This window comes from Oryx dammah, unplaced genomic scaffold, assembly GCF_014754425.2.
Source record: "Oryx dammah isolate SB20612 unplaced genomic scaffold, SCBI_Odam_1.1 HiC_scaffold_28, whole genome shotgun sequence".
Taxonomy (NCBI): domain Eukaryota; kingdom Metazoa; phylum Chordata; class Mammalia; order Artiodactyla; family Bovidae; genus Oryx; species Oryx dammah.
The window spans coordinates 75,063,170-75,083,398 of record NW_024070212.1 but is presented as its reverse complement, the minus strand read 5'-3'; the positions used below and the strand labels follow the sequence as shown (position 1 = coordinate 75,083,398).

Below are 20,229 nucleotides of genomic sequence, written 5' to 3'. Positions count from 1 at the left end.
AGGCCCCGAACTGCCAAAGCAATCTTGAGAAAAAATAAAGCTGGAGGTATCACCCTCCCAGATTTCAGCTACACCACAAAGCTACAGTAATCAAAAGTGCGGTATTGACACAAAATAGACACATAGATCAACAGAGCAGATAGTGAACCCAGAAATAAATCCATGCACCTATGGTCGATTAATCTATGACAAAGGAAGCAAGAATATACAATGTAGAAAAGACAGTCTCTTCAATAAGCAGTGCTGGAGAAACTTGGACATGTAAAAGAATGAGATTACAACATTCCTCAAACTATATACAAAAATAAACTCAAGTTTCTCTTCCAGTCCCACGCGCTTCAGCATCTGAGGGCCGGGGTGCAGACATGGCCAAGTCCAAGAACCACACCACGCACAACCAGTCCTGAAAATGGCATACAAACGGCATCAAGAAACCCTGATCACAACCATACGAATCTCTTAAGGGGGTAGACACCAAGTTCCTGAGGAACAGGAAGCACAGCAAGCAGGGCCTGAAGACGATGCAGGCCAACAATGCCAAGGCCCTGAGTGCACGTGCTGAGGCTGTCAAGGCCCTGGTGGAGCCCAGGGAGGTCAAGCCCAAGATGCCAACAGGTGGCAGCCGCAAGCTCACCCGACTTGCCTCCATCGCCCACCCCAAGCTCGGGAAGTGCGCTCCTGCTCACACCGCCAAGGACCTCAGGCTCTGCCGGCTGAAGTCCCAGGCCAAGACTCCAACCAAGGCCAAGCCACCTGCAGCTGCGGCTCCAGCTGCCAAGGGTGCCCAGACCCCCACCAAAGCTCCGGAGTAGAGACCTTTATCTGCCAGTGTGAGGACAGAAGGACTGGTGTGACCCCCTAGGTTGCTGTCTGCGTGGGGCTGGTGTCCTCCTGTGCTATTTGTACGAATAAATCTGAGACAGGAAAAAATCAATCAATAAATAAATAAACTCAAAATGTATTAAAGACCTAAATGTAGGCATGCCACTATAAAGAAGACAATATAAGCAGGACACTCTTTGACTTAAATCACAGAGGTATTTTTTTTTGGATCGGTCTCCTAAGGCAAAAAAATAAAAGCAAAAGTAAACAAACTGAAACCTAATTAAACTTTAAAGCTTTTGCAGAGCAAAGGAAAGCAATAATAAAACAAGAAGACAACCTATGGAACGGGAGAAAATATTTACAAATGATGCAACCAACAAGGGGTCAGTAGTCAAAATATAAAAACAGGTCGTACAACTCAACATTTTGAAAAAACCAAATAACCCAGTCAAAAAATGGGCAGAAGATCTGAAGACATTTTTCCAAAGAAGATATTCAGATGGCACATGAAAAGATGCTCAACATTGCTAATTATTAGAGAAATGCAAATCAAAGCACAATGAAGTATTACCTACACTTGTCAGAATGGCTAGCACCAAAAAGTCTACAAATAACAAGTGGTGGTGAGGATATAGAGAAAAATGAACCCTGTACTTTGCTGTTGGGAATGTAAATTGGTACAGCCACTATGGAAAAGAACATGGAGATTCTTCCAAAAACTAAAAACAGAACCGTATGTCCCAGCAATTCCACTTCTGGGTATATATCCAGAAAAACCAAAAACACTGATTCAGAAAGATACATATACTCTAATGTTCATAGAAGCAATAGCTTCCACAGCAGATACAGAAGCAACCCAAGCGTCCATCTATAAACAAGTGGATAAAGAAGATTTGGTATAGGAAGGAGATTCAAGAGGGAGGGGACATATGTATACCTATGGCTGATTCATGTTGAGGTTTGACAGAAAACAGCAAAATTCTGTAAAGCAATTATCTTTCAAGTAAAAAATAAATAAATAAATAAGATGTGGTACAAATTACACACACACACACACAATGGAATATTAGTCATAAAAAAGAATGGAATTCTGCCATTGGCAGCCATGTGGATGGACCTAGAGAATATTATGCTTAGAGAAATAAGTCAGGGAAAGACAAATATCGTATGTTATCACTTATATGTAGAATCTAATACAAACAAACGTATATGGCAAAACAGAAGTAAATATTAAAAAAAAAAAACAACTAGTGGTTACCTGTAGGGAGAGGAAACGGGGAGGGACATGTCAGGGGTATGATATTAAGAGATGCAAACTACTATGTTTAAAACAAACAACAAGGACATATTGCACAGCACAGAGGGCTGTAGCTGTTGTCTTATGATAACTGTTAATAGAGTATGACACGTAAATGTTATAACATAGCACGGTGCTCATAATGTCATAGCATGAGTCTCTGTACTGTATATCTGAAACTAATATTGTAAATCAACTATACTTCAATGAAGAAATAGCTAAAGATAATAAATCCTCAGTCAAATATGGTGAATTGGCCACCTGTGTTTTCTCATCTCACTCCTGAAACTCCACAAAAACAAAACAAAAAACAGGAAAGAGAAATAAAAGCCATTAAATCTCAAGGGGGGAAAAATGGTAGTGACATGAGCAGATCAGAGATTGCAACAACTTTTTTGAAGATGAAAAACAGATGAAGTAGGATTTCCTGGCAGCCACAAAGATGGGCACAGCCGAAACTCCACAGAAGGGATATTTTGGAAAAGTGAGCCCATGTGTCCAATAGATCCGCAAGCCACTCAGAACTGGAAAGTACCAGGTGTTGCGTAAGACAGGAAAGGCAAGATGCTGACAACAGAGAAGTGGGGTCAAAGTCTATACACAGAATCACTGGAACCTCAGTTCTCATCCATCTTCTCAGCTCCACACAGTCCAGGAGGAGACTCTGGACTTGAGGACACCAGACTGTGCAGAGACCCAGGGCTAAGAATGCAGAATAATAAGAGTCTGCATAAGAAACTGTGGGATGCCTGGCTTGGCAGAAGCAATAATCAGAGTTTGTATATCGTCTTGGTTAGGAGCCAGAATGACAACAACTGCTCCTTGCTTGGCAGCCTCAGTGGTCCAAAGAAAGAATTGGCCAGAGCTTCCATCTGTGAGTTGAGTATTAGGCACCACGTTACCTCCTTTTCACTTCTAACCCTGGGATTAGGAATTGGGACTGTCAACTCTGTTGAAAGGGCATTTCCACAGAACTCAATAGTATAAATATGAATGCTATAAAGGCAGTTATCAGTTCTTGTGTTGAGCTCCTTGGAGGGCCAGGGTTCAGGACAGCACCGGCCTTAGATACAACACAGCAGGAGCGGTCCTGAATCTCAGCCCCAGACTTTTAAAGGGTCCTTCTCCAGGGACTTCACTGCTGGCACAGTGGTTAAGAATCTGCCTTGCAATGAAGGGGGACATGGGTTTGATCCCTTATCAGGGAACTAAGATTTCACGTGCTGCAGGGCAACTACGCCCATACACAGCAACTACAGAGTCACGTGGCACAACTAGAGAAGCCCGTAAGTGGCAACCATTGAACCCATGCACTGCAATGAGAGAGGAGGCCACATGCTGCAGTCAAGAGCACGCATACCGCAATGAAGGCCAGCGCAACAAAAAAATAAATAAACGAACGAAAGTCTCTCAGTCATGTCCAACTCTTTGCGACTCCATGGACTGTAGCCCATTAGGCTCCTCTGTCCACGGGGATTCTCCAGGCAAGAATACTGAAGTGAGTTGCCATGCCCTCCTCCAGGGGATCTCCCCAACCCAGGGATCAAACCCAAGTCTCCTGCGTTGCAGGCAGATTCTTTACCATCTGAACCACCAGGGAAGCCCAGTGTAAACATATATATATACATATGCTGCTAAGTCGCTTCAGTCGTGTCTGACTCTGTGCGACCCCATAGACGGCAGCCCACCAGGCTCCCCCGTCCCTGGGATCCTCCAGGCAAGAACAATGGAGTGGGTTGCCATTTCCTCCTTTTATATATATATATATATATATATAATTAAAAAATAAATAAAGGGTCCCACTTTGTCCACCCTTTCCCAGCTGTTCACTTCTTCTCCAGATGAGAAGACCCTGAAGTGAAAGCAACATGCTCACCAAGAGCCTAACCTCTCCCCCAATTTATAGAACATGGCCCAGGAACTCAGGAATCCAGAATACATACTCATACAGCTCTGAGCCCATTTCCACATCCTGGGAGGAGGACAACTTCCCCAGATCTGGTCTCCCAAAGGGAACTCCACAACCACTTGTGCACCTTTGGGCTCACGAGTGATTAAAGGGCTGCTGTTTTTGAGGACATGGACAGAGATTAAGCTTGGAGGGTGGGGTGTCCATACATAAACATAGTCTTTGTGTGGGATGGAGTCAGGGATGGGAAGAAAACACATTGAGAAGCCCACACTCCCTGGTCCATCCCATTTTTGACACAGAATTCCAAGGAGTCCAAGAACCCTAAATTCAAACCCAGACTTCCAGTTCATCATGAAGGTAGATTAGGTACATTTGCGTGATAGGTCTTATTTGGCTCAACAATTTGTTGGTGTGATTTGTTACTTTAAAATATGTAGACATATGGCAACCATGCCTTCATAGGTACTCTTGCCCTGGGCCCCACAAATGTTAGGGGTGGGCCTTACAGAGGAGGTGCCTCAGGAAGAGAAAGGGCCAGACACACTTGCCTCCTGGCCTTCTTCCTATTTTAAGAGTTATTGCTACCTGTTGGGAATCTCCAAACTGTTTTAAAATATGCTGTTAAAAACAAAAATTTTAAAGACTGTTTTCATGTACAATTACTTTCTATTAGGCCCTCATGACTTCCGTGCTTTCATTTAAATGACCTCACTAAACAACTCATAAAGTGGGCATGGGTATTTCCTTTTGATTAGTAAGTAAACCGAGGCCCTCAGATATGAAGTGACTTGCCTGAAGTTGTATGGTTGTTGGTAATATGAGAAAGAGAACTATTTTGAAGCCTTCTTAAAAGACAACCATCTTTTTTGTATTGCTTAAAGAAAACTGGGTTAACTTGTGATGAAAGAAGCCCCTCAAATGAGTCACAAAATATGAACAGGTATGTCTTTAATAAAAACAAGGCTCCATGAGAACACTGTACTCTTTTATCCTCACACCCATCCTATGAGGAAGAAGTCAGCTAGAAAAATTGCCCAAGAATACATGCTAGTAAGTGGTAGAGCTGGGTCTTACACCTCAGTCTGGTTCCCCCAGACCCAACCACACTTTACTATCTTTGTTGGCAGAAACAGAATTCAAGAGAAACCTAATAGCTGAATCAAGCACACTGCAGGCCACTCAACTCTGACCAAACACAACTTTCTAGGTGAGAGAAACATGCAGTGCTCCCAGGAGACCACTAGGAGCATGGCTGCAATCCTCTAAGCTGAGCACTGAGGAGAGGAACTCCCAGAATCTACAGAGCTTCAGAAAACTGACTGGAGAAGTGTAAAGGGACCCACCCTGCCTGGAGCTGGAAGCCCAGGGACGCCTGTGTTCCGATCATGGATCTGGGCCTAACTTGGTGTGTGATCAGGGACAGGAGAGCCCTCTGTATGCCAAGTCACTTCAGTCGTGTCTGCTTTCAACTCCAAACCTCAAGAGACAGCACAGGTTATCTTTCCAGACCTGCTGCTTCAAGAGAAGCCAGGTTCAAATGGTTATGCTGCTGCTGCTGCTGCTAAATCTCTTCAGTCGTGTCCGACTCCATGTGACCCCAAAGACAGCAGCCCACCAGGCTCCTCTGTCTCCGGGATTCTCCTGGCAAGAACACTGGAGTGGGCTGCCACTTCCTTCTCCTCAGATGGTTATACATCTCTCAACTTTTGAATGTTAACAACTAACTAACTAAAAACAAAACGAAGGGACTTCCCTGGCAGTCTAGCAGTTCAGAATTTGCCTTGTCATGCAGAGGATGCAGTTTTAATCCCTAGTCGGGAAACTAAGATCCCACATGCAGTGAAGCAACTAAGGCTGTAGGCTGCACCTAGAGAGCCTGCGTGGTCTGAAGCCCATGTTCTACACCTAGAGAGTCCACGCCCCACAACAAAAGATCCTGCATGATGCAACGAAGATCCCACGTGCCACATCTAAGACTCAATGCAGCCAAACAATAAATAAATAAATATCTTAAAAGCAAAAAAAACACCAAAAGGAAACAAAATCTCTGCACAGGTCAGCTAAGTAAACATCATTCTTTGGGGTGAAGGGAGACACTTTTCATACCGCCCCACACCACTATTCTTCTCTTCCCATTTTACCACCAAGTGAAGTTCTTTCTAAACTTTTCTATTTTGTTCATAACATTTGCCACAGGCTCTGCCTAATCCTCATGGATCACCTCCCTACATTCTGTTCTGTCTGGGGCAGATGTTATCGTTCCTGTTCATAAGGCAGAGAAGCCAAGACTCAGCTTCCCCTAGAAGCTCAAGCTTCTAGAGCTCCATGGCCTGTGGTTCTTATACAGGGAGAATGGCCGGTTCAAGTGACCTGCTAGCGTCCCCTCACAGGACTCTGTGATCTCCCCCCACCCATGGACACTCATAGTTTCTTCACCCTATTAGAATAGGACTTGCTTCCTAGGATGCTGGGGCTTCCCAGGTGGTGCTAGTAGTAAAGAACCCACTTGCCAACACGGGAGACACAAGAGACATGGGTTCCATCCCTAGCTTAGGAAGATCCCTTGGAGGAGGGCACGGCAATCCATTCCAGCATTCTTGCCTGAAGAATCCCATGGACAAAGAAGCCTGGATGGCTACAGTCCTCAGAGTCACACAGAGTCAGACATGACTGAAGTGACTGAGCACACACCTAGGATTTTGTGATCTTTAAATCAGTTACTACACGAAAAATTCTTAGATCAGTGTTGAAAGCATGATGGGTTTCAGTTCAGTCGCTCAGTCGTGTCCGACTCTTTGTGACCCCCTGAATCGCAGCATGCCGGGCCTCCTTGTCCATCACCAACTCCCGGAGTTCACTCAGACTCATGTCCACCGAGTCAGTGATGCCATCCAGCCATCTCATCCTCTGTCGTCCCCTTTTCTTCCTGCCCCCCGTGACGGGTTTAGCTATTGTTCTTATCATTTCATAAGGGATATGAAAGTAAGTCTCATATCTACTTTAATTCAAAATAGTTACCGGGTTTCAGAGACATGAACCGCCCACTATGAACCCATATCCAAACCTGAAGCACAAAACTCAGAGACAGGAAAACACTGGGCAGAGGACCCAGCAAAGCTTGAAGCCAGCCACCCATGGATCCAGCCTCCAATGGGCCGGAAACAAAGCTCAGCTTTAATGACTATGTGCAGGTAATAAAGCACGGGTCTCATGACTCCTAGGGTACTGTTGGGGCCATACTCCCCTCCTCCACCTCCACAGAGAGAATGAAAGTGAAGCATTCAATTTGAACTCCTTGGGAGAATGGCAGGAAGGCCAAGACTACCTCTGGCTCCTGGAGAACCTTCTCTATAAGACAAGAATGCTGGTTACACCAGTTCTATGGGGTGAAGCTGTAAAGTATCAGCATAGGGCATTTATAGATTTGAGATGCATGACTTTCCACACCTAAATGAGACCAGCAGCTTTGTTGTCCTGTGGGCTGTCTGAGCCTCACATTTCTCAAATGACTTTGGAGATACATTTTGTTTGTACGGAAAATCCATTCTCAATACTGGGAAGGGAGGTGTGGAAAGGCACAGCTGGGATTTCCACCCTGTTCTGGAAGCAGTGCCCTGACATGAGGAACCTGCACTGCAGGGTTCTGTGGGAGCAGACCCAGACTGAGCACCATTACAGGCAGAAAGACCTGGGCCTTCCCACACCGGGACACACAGACCAAGCATACCCTTAAGAAGCATTTATCTCTGCGTGAGTTAAACCATCCTGCCCTTCATGGGAAAGTGTTTGCCAATCAGTTTTGTGAAGACAAGCAGAAAGCCAGAAAGGTGAGCAAGTCCTCAGCATAAGCCAAAAATGATGGGGGAGGGGCACAAAGAGCTAGGAAACAGCGTGAGCACCCCAAGAAACCCAGGGCAGCTGCTTAATGTCAGGATGGCCCCTGGGAGGAGAGGCTGAAGCTATGAAAGATGAGCCTTCTTCGAGGAATTCATCAGAACACTTCTTACTTACACTTTTGGAAACAGGCATTTGCCAGTCAGGATATTACAAAGAGTGTGGGGACCAAACAGATCCACTTTTCAACTTTATGTCTTCTTAGCTAAGTGACTTTTGATTAAGTCCCTTTCCACCTCTGCAATATAGAAACAACGGGGCCTACTTCCCAAGGCTGTTGACAGAGTCACTTGGTATATAAACACTTAAAAATCCTTATTTCTTTTCCATCCAGTCCCATGATGATTAGGTGATATTATTGATCAGTAAAAGAAATAAAAGGGAAAAGGGGGAGGGCAAGTCACATTAAGAGAAGATAGAGAATTATTTTATGGTTGTCAAAAGCTTTTCAGTACCCTGAGAAACCTTGATTTCCCTGGACCCTTGCCCTGGGAAAAAATTAGAGATTTCAAAATGCTCACACACATTCCCATATTACATAGGGGAGCTGCCAGTCACCAGGTTTGTTTGGGTAACCTCAGAAGGAGGCTGTGCAGACCAGCCTCCTCCCAGCCTCCTGCAGACATATAATCTGGGGTTATTTATGCCAGCGTTCTTTCCCTGATCAAAAACTCCCTGACCTGGCTTGTATTTTCTTGACGCTTTCAATTAAGGAAATAACAAAACCAACCCTGTCCTATATCCATGGTTAGGTCTGGCAAAAATGGACTCAGCTAATTATAAATTTGGTCCTGGCTGTTTTTTTAAGATGCCCTACAGGCCTGGGTGTGAGGTAGTTATAAAATGAATGAGTACAACTATTTCACAAACCAGACTAACAGTTGAGTTCACCTGTCTCACTTTTACACGTCAAGCATTTGCATTGTGGAGAAATATTTTTCACATGTAAAACATTTTTCTAAGCATTGTCAGAATGATCCCTTGCTATATTCTGAAGCAGTACGTCCTAAATGAAGTAACTTGTCTATGAAAATATGACTAGGACATTGTGGAATGTTCCTCACATCAGGCCCTTTGCAAAGTGACATCTTCTCAGAAAATATCCACTTAGCCCTACTGCATCCTACTGAACTGCTTAAAGGATATACATTTCAAAAAGTAGCTGGGGCATCAAATGTTTTGTAAACAAATGAATTGGTAGGACAACAATGAATTGGTAGAATAAAGAAAAACCACATCCTGGTGTTCACTGAGCTATAGAGTAGCTCTTTTCCCTTCCTTATTTTAAGCTTCTTGGCTGCATAGCATACAGGATCTTAGTTCCCCAACCAGGAAATGAACCCAAGCTGCCTGCAGTGGAGAAGTGGAGTCTTAACCACTGGACCACTAGGGAAATCCCACCCCTTCCCCTTCCAACTCAGCACACTCATTCTGAGGGGTCTCATCTCTTCCAGGGGCATCGGTCACCTCTCAAGTTCAGATTTCCCTCCTGAGTTTCAAATCTGCATGCCCACTTTCCACTGGATGGATGGCTCTGTTTCCACGGTTCACAAAAGAAAACCAAACCACCAAATACAGTCCATTCTCTGAGCTCATCAAGTCTTATAGATTTATCTCCCTCTCTGTCCTCATCACCACTCTCCACTGTTCAAAGTGTAAGTGTTAGTCACTCAGTCATGTCCGACTCTTTGCAACCCTGTGGACTGTAGCCTGCCAGGCTCCTCTGTCCGTGGAATTCTCCAGGCAAGAATACTGGAATGGGTAGCCATTCCCTTCTCCAGGGAATCTCCCAGACCCAGGGATCAAAGCTGGGTATCCGACATTGCAGGCAAATGCTTTACCATTTAAACCACCAGGGAAGCCCTTATTCGAGGCTAACATCATTTCAGGTCTAGATGACTCAAACACATGCCCCATGTATGTTTTTCATAGATGATTTCTAAAATACTTTCAATGCCTTTACATTGCCCCCAGTCTAATCTTGAAATTCCTTAAATGCCATACAAGACTAAGACTTGGCTCCTGGTTAGCATCTCAGGACCTCATCTCACAACCCCTTTCCTATCCCTGCCTGCTACACTGGTCACCTTAGCCTGCCATCCCACTTCCAGCCTTGAAGATGGGTAAGAGTTCAGGCTCCAGAGAGAGGCAGCCTGGGATCAGGGATCACTTTGGCCACTTGGTGCCTGTGCAATGGTTGGCAAGTCACTGAACTTCTCTACAAAGTTGGGGATGACAGTGTGTCCATCTCCTATGGTTGTGAGGATTAAATGTGCTAGTCACTCACACAGCCCTAACATAGAGTAAGTACTCAGCAAATGCTGACTGCTTTTTTAAGGCTTCCCTGATAACTCAGTTGGTAAAGAATCTGCCTGCAATGCAGGAGACCCCAGTTCAGTTCCCGGGTCGGGAAGATCCCTGGAGAAGGGATAGGCTACCCACTCCAGTATTCTTGGGCTTCCGTTGTTGCTCAGCTGGTAAAGAATCTGCCTGCGATGTGGGAGACCTGGGTTCGATCCCTGGGTTGGGAAAATCCTCTGGGAAAGGGGAAGGCAACCCACTCCAGTATTCTGGCCTGGAGAATTCCATGGACTGTATAGTCCATGGGGTTGCAAAGAGTCAGACACAACTGAGCAACTTTTACTTTTCAGTTTCACTAAAAGTTATCTACACTTACTGCACTTGGGGTCCCTGTTAGCACACTGGGTTTTTACTAGGGAGCCTTCTTTGAGAGGGTATATTATAAAAGAGCTTTCCTCTGGGCTGCAGACAGTCCTCTGAAGATAGTGCTTGGCATCCCCCTCATGCCAGAATAACACTTGCTCATCTTCTAGAATTCTACAGACTCATTCCCACCTTCCCTCACCCACTAAAACAGAGGGAAGGCTTCTCCTCTTGCTCCTACAGCACCCTATCTGTCGCTGTAACACGTATCCTACTGCAGCTCAGTACTGACTACTTCCCTGTATCGCGTTCCCTGCCCACCTCCCACTTTGAGAGGTTCTGAGAGCCAAGGACTGCCTCTGTCTTGTTCCTAGCTACATCACTCATGTCTTTACAAATCATCATTAAATATGTGCCAAATTAATGAGTGAATATAGTTCTTCTTTCTCCAAATAGCCTTAAAATCCAAAATTCTCTCTGTCACTCCATCCTTTCTGTACCACTTGTGTGTAGTCTACAGTCTGCTATTTTGGGGGCATTCACTTTATTTCCCCTACAACCTGCTTCCTTTCTCCCACCCCCACACACATGTGTACACACACACACACTCAGATAAAAAGGATGTTCTTCAGATTTGGCCAAGGGTACCATCAAGGAGCAATACACCTGCTCTCAAGGACTGGGTGGAAACAGTGAGCCTGAGGGGGTCGCCACTCCCTTCCTCCTGCTCCATCTGAATTACATCATGGAGTTGCAACAGTGTTCTGCTTGAGAGGGCTAGTAGGGGTAAAGGAGGAGACCACTCCTGAGAGTCCGCTGCACTGCAAGGAGATCAAACCAGTCAATCCAAAAGGAAATCAACCCTGAATATTCATTGGAAGGACTGATGCTGAAGCTCCATTACTTTGACCACCTGATGCGAAGACTCAACTCACTGGAAAACACCCTGATTCTGGGAAAAGATTGAAGGCAAAAAGGAGAAGAAGGTGACAGAGGATGTGATGGTTAGATAGCATCACTGACTCAATGGACATGAATTTGAGCAAACTCTAGGAGATAGTGAAGGACAGGAAAGCCTGGCGTGTTGCAGTCCATGGGGTCACAAAGAGTCAGACATGACTAAACAACTGACCAACAATCATGCCTGTCCACGTCTACAGAGATAAGAGAATAGATTGAACTACTGGTAAGACTTCAGAGAAGAAAAATCTACAGCAATCATTTGGGTATGACATGTTAGGTCTCTGATAATCTACTCAAGCCAACTTTTCCAGGACATAAAGAAGTCCATCAGGAACTGAGAAATCATAAGAGCTGATGCTGCCACCAAGATGGAATAATATACCTCTGAAACCTCTAATGCTAGTTGGACCATCCAATCCATGTTTTCCTCCACCAAATATATTTAAGCACCTACTAGTTTCAAGGCAGACTCATTGCCCTCAATTGTTCACAGTAAGGTAAGGAAGGCAGTTGTTTTTCAGTTGCTAAGTCATGTCTGATTCTTTGTGACCCCATGGATTATAGCCTGCCAGGTTCCTCTGTCCCAGGTTTCTCAGACAAGAATACTGGAATGGGTTACCATTTCCTTCTCCAGGGGATATTCTCAACACAGGGATCAAACGAGCAATTCCTACATTGGTAGGTGGATTCTTTATTAATGAGTCAGCAGGGAAGGAATATTACCCTATGTGGGTGGTGCATATGAAATCGATATATTCAGTCAGTCCTCTGTATCCACAGATGCAGAACCTGCAGAAATGGAAGGCTGACTGTACTGTACCATATAAAGGTGCAGTATATAAAGGACGTGGGCATATGAGAATTTTGACATTCACAGGGGTCCTGAAACCAATCCCCTAGGGAACCAGTCCATTCTGAAGGAGATTAGCCCTGGGATTTCTTTGGAAGGAATGATGCTAAAGCTGAAACTCCAGTACTTTGGCCACCTCATGCGAAGAGTTGACTCATTGGAAAAGACTCTGATGCTGGGAAGGATTGGGGGCAGGAGGAGAAGGGGACAACCGAGGATGAGATGGCTGGATGGCATCACTGACTCGATGGACATGAGTCTGAGTGAACTCCGGGAGTTGGTGATGGACAGGGAGGCCTGGCGTGCTGCGATTCATGGGGTCGCAAAGAGTCGGACACGACTGAGCGACTGAACTGAACTGAGGGATATCAAGGGACAACTGTAGTCAGCATAAGCTGTCAAGAGTACTAACTAGTGGGATGAGAAACACAGCACAGAATATACAATCTTCTGGAGTATCTCATCTAAAAGAAATGATGTTTAACTGTTGACTCACAGGATGAGTAAGAGTTCACTAGGTAAGGAAGCAGGAGCAGGAATTATAGGCAGAGGGAACCACATGGCCAAAGAGTCATGGGAGCACAAAATAGCACAGTTCAGTCAGAGAAATCAACTCATTCACTATGGCAGGGAATGGGAGATGGAGTAGAGAAAACAGACAAGGTTAGGATGAGGAAGCATCTGCTGAGAAAGAGAAGAAATGTGCTCTGAACACTGCAGCATCTTATTTAGAAGGATGCTTAAGCAAAGAGATCTGGCAGCTGTGTGAAAGGCAGACTGGGATGGGGCGGGGATGGGGGAGGAGGGGGTAGAGAGATCTCGAAAAAATTGAGGCCTGCTGCACCTACACAGCTCTCAGTATGTTTAAGATTATTGACTCTCATAGTAAATGTCACCAGAAGGATCTTCCCTGTTTTCCAAGGAACCTGAACTCAACAATGAACCAATCATTTCCTGACAAAGCTAGAGAAATCAGAACCATCCAAGTTGGCAAGTGTTAAAACACTGGAGAGCAAATGTAGAAACAGCTCTTTCCTATTTGACCATAATCAACATGAATGTGGAGTGAAAACAAACCCGACAGCCAGGGGAGGGAAACGCACAGTGGGCTTCTTTGCTTTCTCCCCAGGACGCCATCAGAGCACAGGGCGTTTAGAAGAACAGCTGACGTGATGGTTATGAAAATCTACCTGCCCTCCCCCCTCCCCACCAAATGCAATTAGAGAAGAGGCTTCATTCACCCTGAATCTAAAAATAGATGATGGCAGAGTTCACAGACTGACAGCTGCATTCTCATACAGTAACTAGGAGAGGAAAGGGATGGCTAATTTAACTTAACAACCCCCCAAACAAACAGTGCAGAAGTAGTCCAGGATAAAGGGAAAACACAAAGGTCACTTCTTCAAAAGGCTAGAAGAGGAATGGGGTCACTCTGTGGCAGTTTATTAGTCCTCCTAAAACCCTGCTTGAAACCAGGGAAGCAGTGTGCCCAGATCTGCCCAGAGTCCTTCAGACAGGAGCTCTAATGGATGAAGATGCAGAAGAAGCTCAAGCAAGATCAGGCAGGAGGGCCAGGATTTGCCCTCTTCTTCCTACATCACCTGGATAGCTAAAAGCTAAGAAAGTCACATTTTCTAGATAAGAGCTCTTCCCCACCACCCCTTCCTCCCACTTGACCTTCCTCTAAATCACACTCTGCCTAGCCTGGAGCAGGAAAAAAAAAATCCAGGAAATAAACATGGATCATTAAGGGAAAGAAACCAGGTGTCTCAGAGGAGTAAACCATTTCGGTTTTCCTCTCTTCGGTTCCAAAATGTTTCAGTTTTCTTCCAGTCTGCCCGGCCGAGGGAGAGGATTACAGTTGGGCTTCAAAAGAAACAAGGACATGCTTGTGAATGGGAAGCGGACCCTCTCTGAGGCTCTCCCACAGATCTGTGCTGGCTCCCGGGGGGCTGCCAGCCAGCTAAATGTCAGATCTCTGCACCCCACATTCCCGTGCTGCACTATCTCCATCGCCCTGGTGACTAAGCTGTTTCAGCAGCTGTGTTATTGCTGGAGTCAGGCCAGTGTTATTCGCACAGAATATTTGTTTCATGTGGCTTAGGTGGGGATGGGGGACTTCCCTGGTGGCTCAGATGATAAAGAATCTGCCTGCATTTCAGGAGACCTGGGTTCGATCCCTGGGTTGGGAAGATCCCCTGGAGGAGGGTATGGCAACCCCCTCCAGCACCTTGCCTGGAAAATCCCCATGGACAGAGGAGCCTGGTGGGCTACAGTCATGGGGTCACAAAGAGTCAGACATGACTGAGCGAGTAAGCACACAGGTGGGGATTGAGGTTCTCCTTTGCAGATGAGGTCCTCCCCTTGATCATCAGTGAGGGCGTTCCCTGAGCTCCAGGAAGCAATGGGACAATGTGTGGGAGCTGCTCAGGCTTCCAGGAGACAGACAGACTCAACACCACAGCGAGGGGGGAGAAGGCATCTATGTCTGTGAGAGTGAAGGATAACCAAAAACCAGAGCTCTGGGTCGCGGCCCAAAGACCTTCACCACTTCTTCCTCAGTAAAAGCCACTGATGCTCAGAGCAGGTTCCTTCTGCTCTTCCTCCCCAGGCACCTCTCTCAGTCTTTCCTTTGAAAGACTCTTTCCTTTCCGGTAATGTTGGCACTCCCCCCGCCCCACCCCATCTCGGTCAATCTTTCCATGCATCTATCTCCCCCAGCTTGCCTCTGAATAACACTGAGCCTGGGCAGTGTTCTCCTGGGTGCTTGTCCCTCAGCCCCTGGCCCTTCCCTCTCTCACTGTGTGGCTTACCATCATCACACTCATCTCACTCCGGCAGCAAGTGAGGCCCATTGACTTGTTCATCTCCTCCCACCCCCAATATCTCTATCTAGCCTCTTGCCCAGCATGGCGGGTGCGGCAGGCATTCCTTACCAACTGCTGAACAAGCCAACCCAACTCCCTCCCATTGAGGACTGATGGAACACAGGCCGAGGCACGGCACTTGTTACCTTCCTTATCTGTGGGCAGGACCACTTTCCACTTCTGGTCCATTCCAGGCTGCATCCTCCCAAGAGCCCCGCTAGCCTGCTGTTCCTCCTAAGTTGTTCTCATCAACAGCAATCAAGTTACATTTTCTGATGGTGAAGAGATCACAGAAATGTGTTTTCTTATAAAGGAGGTCTTGTATTTTTAAAAGACATAAAACAAAGATTCTCTAAAGCTCTCATTTTTGAGTGCCTATTATGTGTAGACATTTTCAGCCGCACCTAGATGCCAGCCAGATATAGAAGATTATCTGGTAATCTCAAAATGAGGAAACCGAGGCATGTGGTCTCAGTGTCAGTGTGGGAGAGAGGCAAACTGAACAGGGTTTGCCTGACTTCATCACTCCAGGCCTCTCCCATTAAGTCATGAGTTAGGAGATGAGACCTGTTTCTTGCTCTGGGAAAGTCACTAATTACCTGTACAATTGGAATAAGTCACTTTACACATTGTATTCTTTCATTAAATACTGAAGTTGAACATATGATGACTAAGGTCCCTCTAGTTCTAACATCTCTTGAACACAGAAAATGGAACCACCACCAGATGCTTAACTGCCTTCTACCTTTGCAGCGCTGTGTTAAAAACAAAGAACAGTAAAACAATCCCTGCCTTCAGGGCACTTGGAGTGGAGCTGGCGAGACCAGGGATAGAAACTTGATGTTGACTAACATAAAGAGTTAAACAGAAACAAATGTAAAAATACCAGAGTACATGGCAGTCCTGGAGAAAAAACAATGTCATAACTATAAAATGACAAGAGGACATTTCAACAATGGTTTCTTTCCCCCCCATAAAAATACCTTTGTGCTGTCGCCAGGACAAGCCAGCTACCTAAAGGGATCCCGTCTGTTTCACCGGAAAGCTTTGTTTCCGACAAGTTTCGTAAAGGAAAAAGTAGGCTAGCGAAAGCTTTTTATTTCCAACCCACCTTTTCCTCATTCCCATGAATGAGGAGGGGATAAGAGTGACAGCAGGCAGCCAGGGAGAAAAATAACATGGCTGGTGGGTCCTGACCTCTTGGATTCCTGCCGACAGACAAGCCCGAGAGGCAACATTTAATTGTGAAAAAACCAGCCTTGCTCGCCTCTTATCTTTTTCCTCTGTGACTTAAAACCCACAATTACTGGCAACCCCTAGATTCCGAGTTACTCAGCTGGTGGTGGCAGCGATGGCTGTGTCTGTGGCTGAAAAGCAAAAGGGGAGTTAGATTTTACCTGTCTCGGAAGCCAGCCTTGTGCGAACACAGCCCTAACCCAGCTTTATGACTTCTCCCATTAAAAAGTTCACAGATGCCCTCCTGTTGGGAAGACCACCAGGTGAGAAGTCCAGATGGGGGGAAAAAAATCGATATCCAGCTGCTGTATAATTCAAAGGATAAGCTACAAGTCTCAAATCCTGAATTCCACATTTCATTTCAGTACTAAATATGTGATTTTCAATTCTTTTTCTTAAGGATGAAATTCCAAATTTCTTAGCCCAGTCATCAAGGCAACCCACCAATTGGTCTCTCTCTCTTTTAGGAGCTTATCTTTTCTTTCTAATATTAAATTCTTTTAACAAGGCAATTTACCATCTTCTCCTTATAACATGTCATTTCACAGTATTTCATGGTGGAAAAACAGGGTTCTTAGTCCTGCCTTCCTCAGCTGCAACTCAGATGACTTTGGAGAAGTCATGTAACTTCTATAATCTCCAGTTGCAGACTTCTAAGAGGTTTTCTCCCACATACCTCTGGTCCCTTCTTGAATTATTACTCTATTCCTAAATATTTTAATTACATATTCCTGTTTACAGTCAAATATAATTAAATCATCCCTTGTGCACATAATCTCCTAAGGGTGCTGAGAATTTCCCCCATCTTCTTCTATTTCAGGGTGTTCTCCAGTTGCTTCACTGGTAATCAACATACAACCGGGCACTCAGGGGGTCTACCTATACCACGAAGGTAGAACTCTTTCCTTGAGATTGATGAACCTCTGAATCCCACAGATGACCTTCAGGTCTTCAGGTGAAATATGAATACAAACTATCTGTATGGGGTCTGTGCACATTTTTCTCTCAAGGTCAAGGTTCTTAATCCAAAGTTAAAAACTGCTGTGCTTCAGTAGTGAAAGTCCTGTGGCTAGCATCTGTTCAGGTCCTTGTTTTACACACTGGGTCCTGCTGCCGCCCTTTCTGGACCACTCTGTTCTCTTAAGAACTTACATTTCTTCTCTCTGCTCAAGTCCAGGAACTCACCTTTATTGAACATTTATTCTGTATACTTCCTATGTAAAAGCCTCATATGTATTACTGTTTCATCCTTAAAACAATCCTAATAAGTGTGGTACTACTATTATCTCTATTTTATAGATAAAGAAAATGAAGCACAAGGAAATTCAGAAACTTACTTGCCAAAGGTGTCACATAAATCCGTTAAGTGACAGGTCCAGTTTTGGGCCCAATACTCTGTCTTCAGAACAAAATAAGGCTGCCCTTGGATTGCCTTCTTGCCAACAAATAGTAGAGAGTCACAGATTCCACCATCTCTCATTAAGACTCCACCTTTCAAGGCTCAATTAAAAAACTGTATTCACAGTGAGTTAATCATTTTGCCCTCCTGTGTTCGTGGAATATTCTGGGCACTTAGCACTGAACACACTAGTGTGATTTTTTTGTTTCTTTCTCTCCTAACTAGACAGTGAGATCCTAATTCTTCTGAGTACATCTCAAGTGTTTACTGTTCTTGGGGCTGTGCTAAGTATGGGGACACAAAGATGAACAAGATAACAGTCCCTGCCCTCAAAATTCAGTCTTTCAGGATAGAGAGAAGTAAACAAAGAAAGACCATGAGGTTTTTTTGAAATTGTATTATGAAAGATAAGGATTTATCTTTATACCTTAATTTCTGAGTAAAAAATGCCAGCACACAGTAGAAGCCCAGTAAATGGCCGCTAAATGAATGCACGACTTTGGAAAGGGGGCCTCAGAAGCTGGGCTGTTAAATTTAAAAGATCTGCCATCCCTTTATGAAAACTCTTTGAGGTTATTTATATACTGACTCACCTAAAAACTGCTTCCTGAGTTGGTGTCTATGATACATTTTTTAATGTCAGACTAAAAATACACTTCCAGTACACCAACCCTGTCTGCCTACCCAAGGACTAGAAATGAACACAAGGTAACACGTAACAAAATGAAAGACAAGAAAACTCACTCAACACTAAGTTTACCCACTAACATAAGGGCATCCATCCCCACTCAACAGCATCTTCTAAAATGGTTCACTCTTGAGGGTCTTTGAAGTAACTGAAGGGATACTCATGAGATTTTTATAGTCTAAGAACCTTAAGTGACTCATGGACTTTCAGCAAAAGAGACATAGAGTGGACAGGACCTTAAGGGTCATCTCGTATGATTTCCCACTCAGATCAGGAAGCCTCTCCAGGGCACTATCGATGATTCATGCCATAGACTCAGTGGGATCAAGGCACCCGACTCCCAAGATCACTTACGCTTATAACCCCTCTGTTTCTCAGCTAGGAGACTTTGGACAAATCGTTTAACTTCTCTCATCCACAGTTTCCTCTCATTCATAAGGGAGAACTGTTGAGATGATCAGATGAAATAAAAATAAAGTTGTCATACTCAAGAGATAATTTGTTTGCAAGCAACAGGATTTTACACACACTAGCTTAAGCAGAAATTAGCCAGAAGGATACAAAGGTATCTTGAGAAGCTCAAGTGCTGACAAGCTTGAGGAACCAGAAGCAGGAAGAGAAAACTGTCAGGGAGAGATTCATCACTTGTATTCGATTGTAATTATACCCCATGGTCCTTCAACTCCACTTTTCTCTTTGTATCCGGTTTTCCCACTCTGCCAACCAACTTTCTCTGCTTCTCCAGGCATGAGACGAATGATGGTTGCCCAGGCAGCCCTCAGGACTTTTCAGTTTAAATGCCAATGAAGGTGAGCCTAGAAATAGTGAGCCCCAGTTTCTTATAAGACAGAATCTGATTGTTCCCCCTTGGGGCAAGAGCCCATGCTAATCCAATCAGCTATGGCTGAGGGACTGATTATGTGGCCAGGTGCCCATTCAGGACGCATGATGGAAGTCCACACTCTGAGGGAGGAGAAATAGACAAGTTCTGTAAGAAAATGATATGAGGCCAAAGCAAATGGCTGGCAACAGAGACAACCACCAGCATCTCTAGTACAAAAGTACTTTGTAAAGAAATCAACATTAAATGCAAGTTATCACTATGGTCATCATTATGATTACCCCTTCAACCAGCTCCCACTTGATTGCTACCAATAACAGGCTGCTCACTACCTGGAGAGACAGCCTTTTCATTGCTGAACAATTTCATCTATTAAAACTTTTCTACAAGGCAGAAATTTTTTTAAAAGACACTAAACTCTTCTATCTTCCCCTAGCCCTTACATTTAAAGAACATATAATCTTGTCTGTTAGGTCAGGCCTGGGCTTTCCCTTGCAGTCATAATATGAATAACCAGTAAGGCAGCAAAGATAGATTCAACGGACAATTACCTTAGGGAACAACCTAAACCAGAACAATTAAAAAACCAGAACCTCTTCCTTCAAAGAATTACTACTACCTTCCCTACTAATACCATGAGCACTAATTTACTAAAGCAAAAGAAGAACCAGAACCATTTTTAGCATCAGTGTGTAGATAGTACGAAGCTATTGAGGAAAGTGTTTTTTTCCATTGTAGAGTCCCTGGCACTTTAAGTAAAATTCTGCTTTGTATAACAAAGGATTTTCTTTCT

At 44.6% G+C, this 20,229-nt stretch overlaps 2 protein-coding genes across 2 annotated transcripts in view; one reads left to right on the top strand and one right to left on the bottom strand.

Moving 5' to 3' along the window:
• Positions 1 to 20,229, bottom strand: part of WLS (Wnt ligand secretion mediator) — a 115,062-nt gene that overhangs the window by 45,472 nt on the left and 49,361 nt on the right. The gene's annotated exons all lie outside the window — the stretch shown is intronic.
• Positions 321 to 930, top strand: LOC120857014 (60S ribosomal protein L29-like). Its single transcript, XM_040232611.1, has one exon. It carries the CDS (start codon positions 522 to 524, stop codon positions 810 to 812), a length of 291 nt encoding a protein of 96 aa, XP_040088545.1. The 5' UTR covers positions 321 to 521; the 3' UTR covers positions 813 to 930.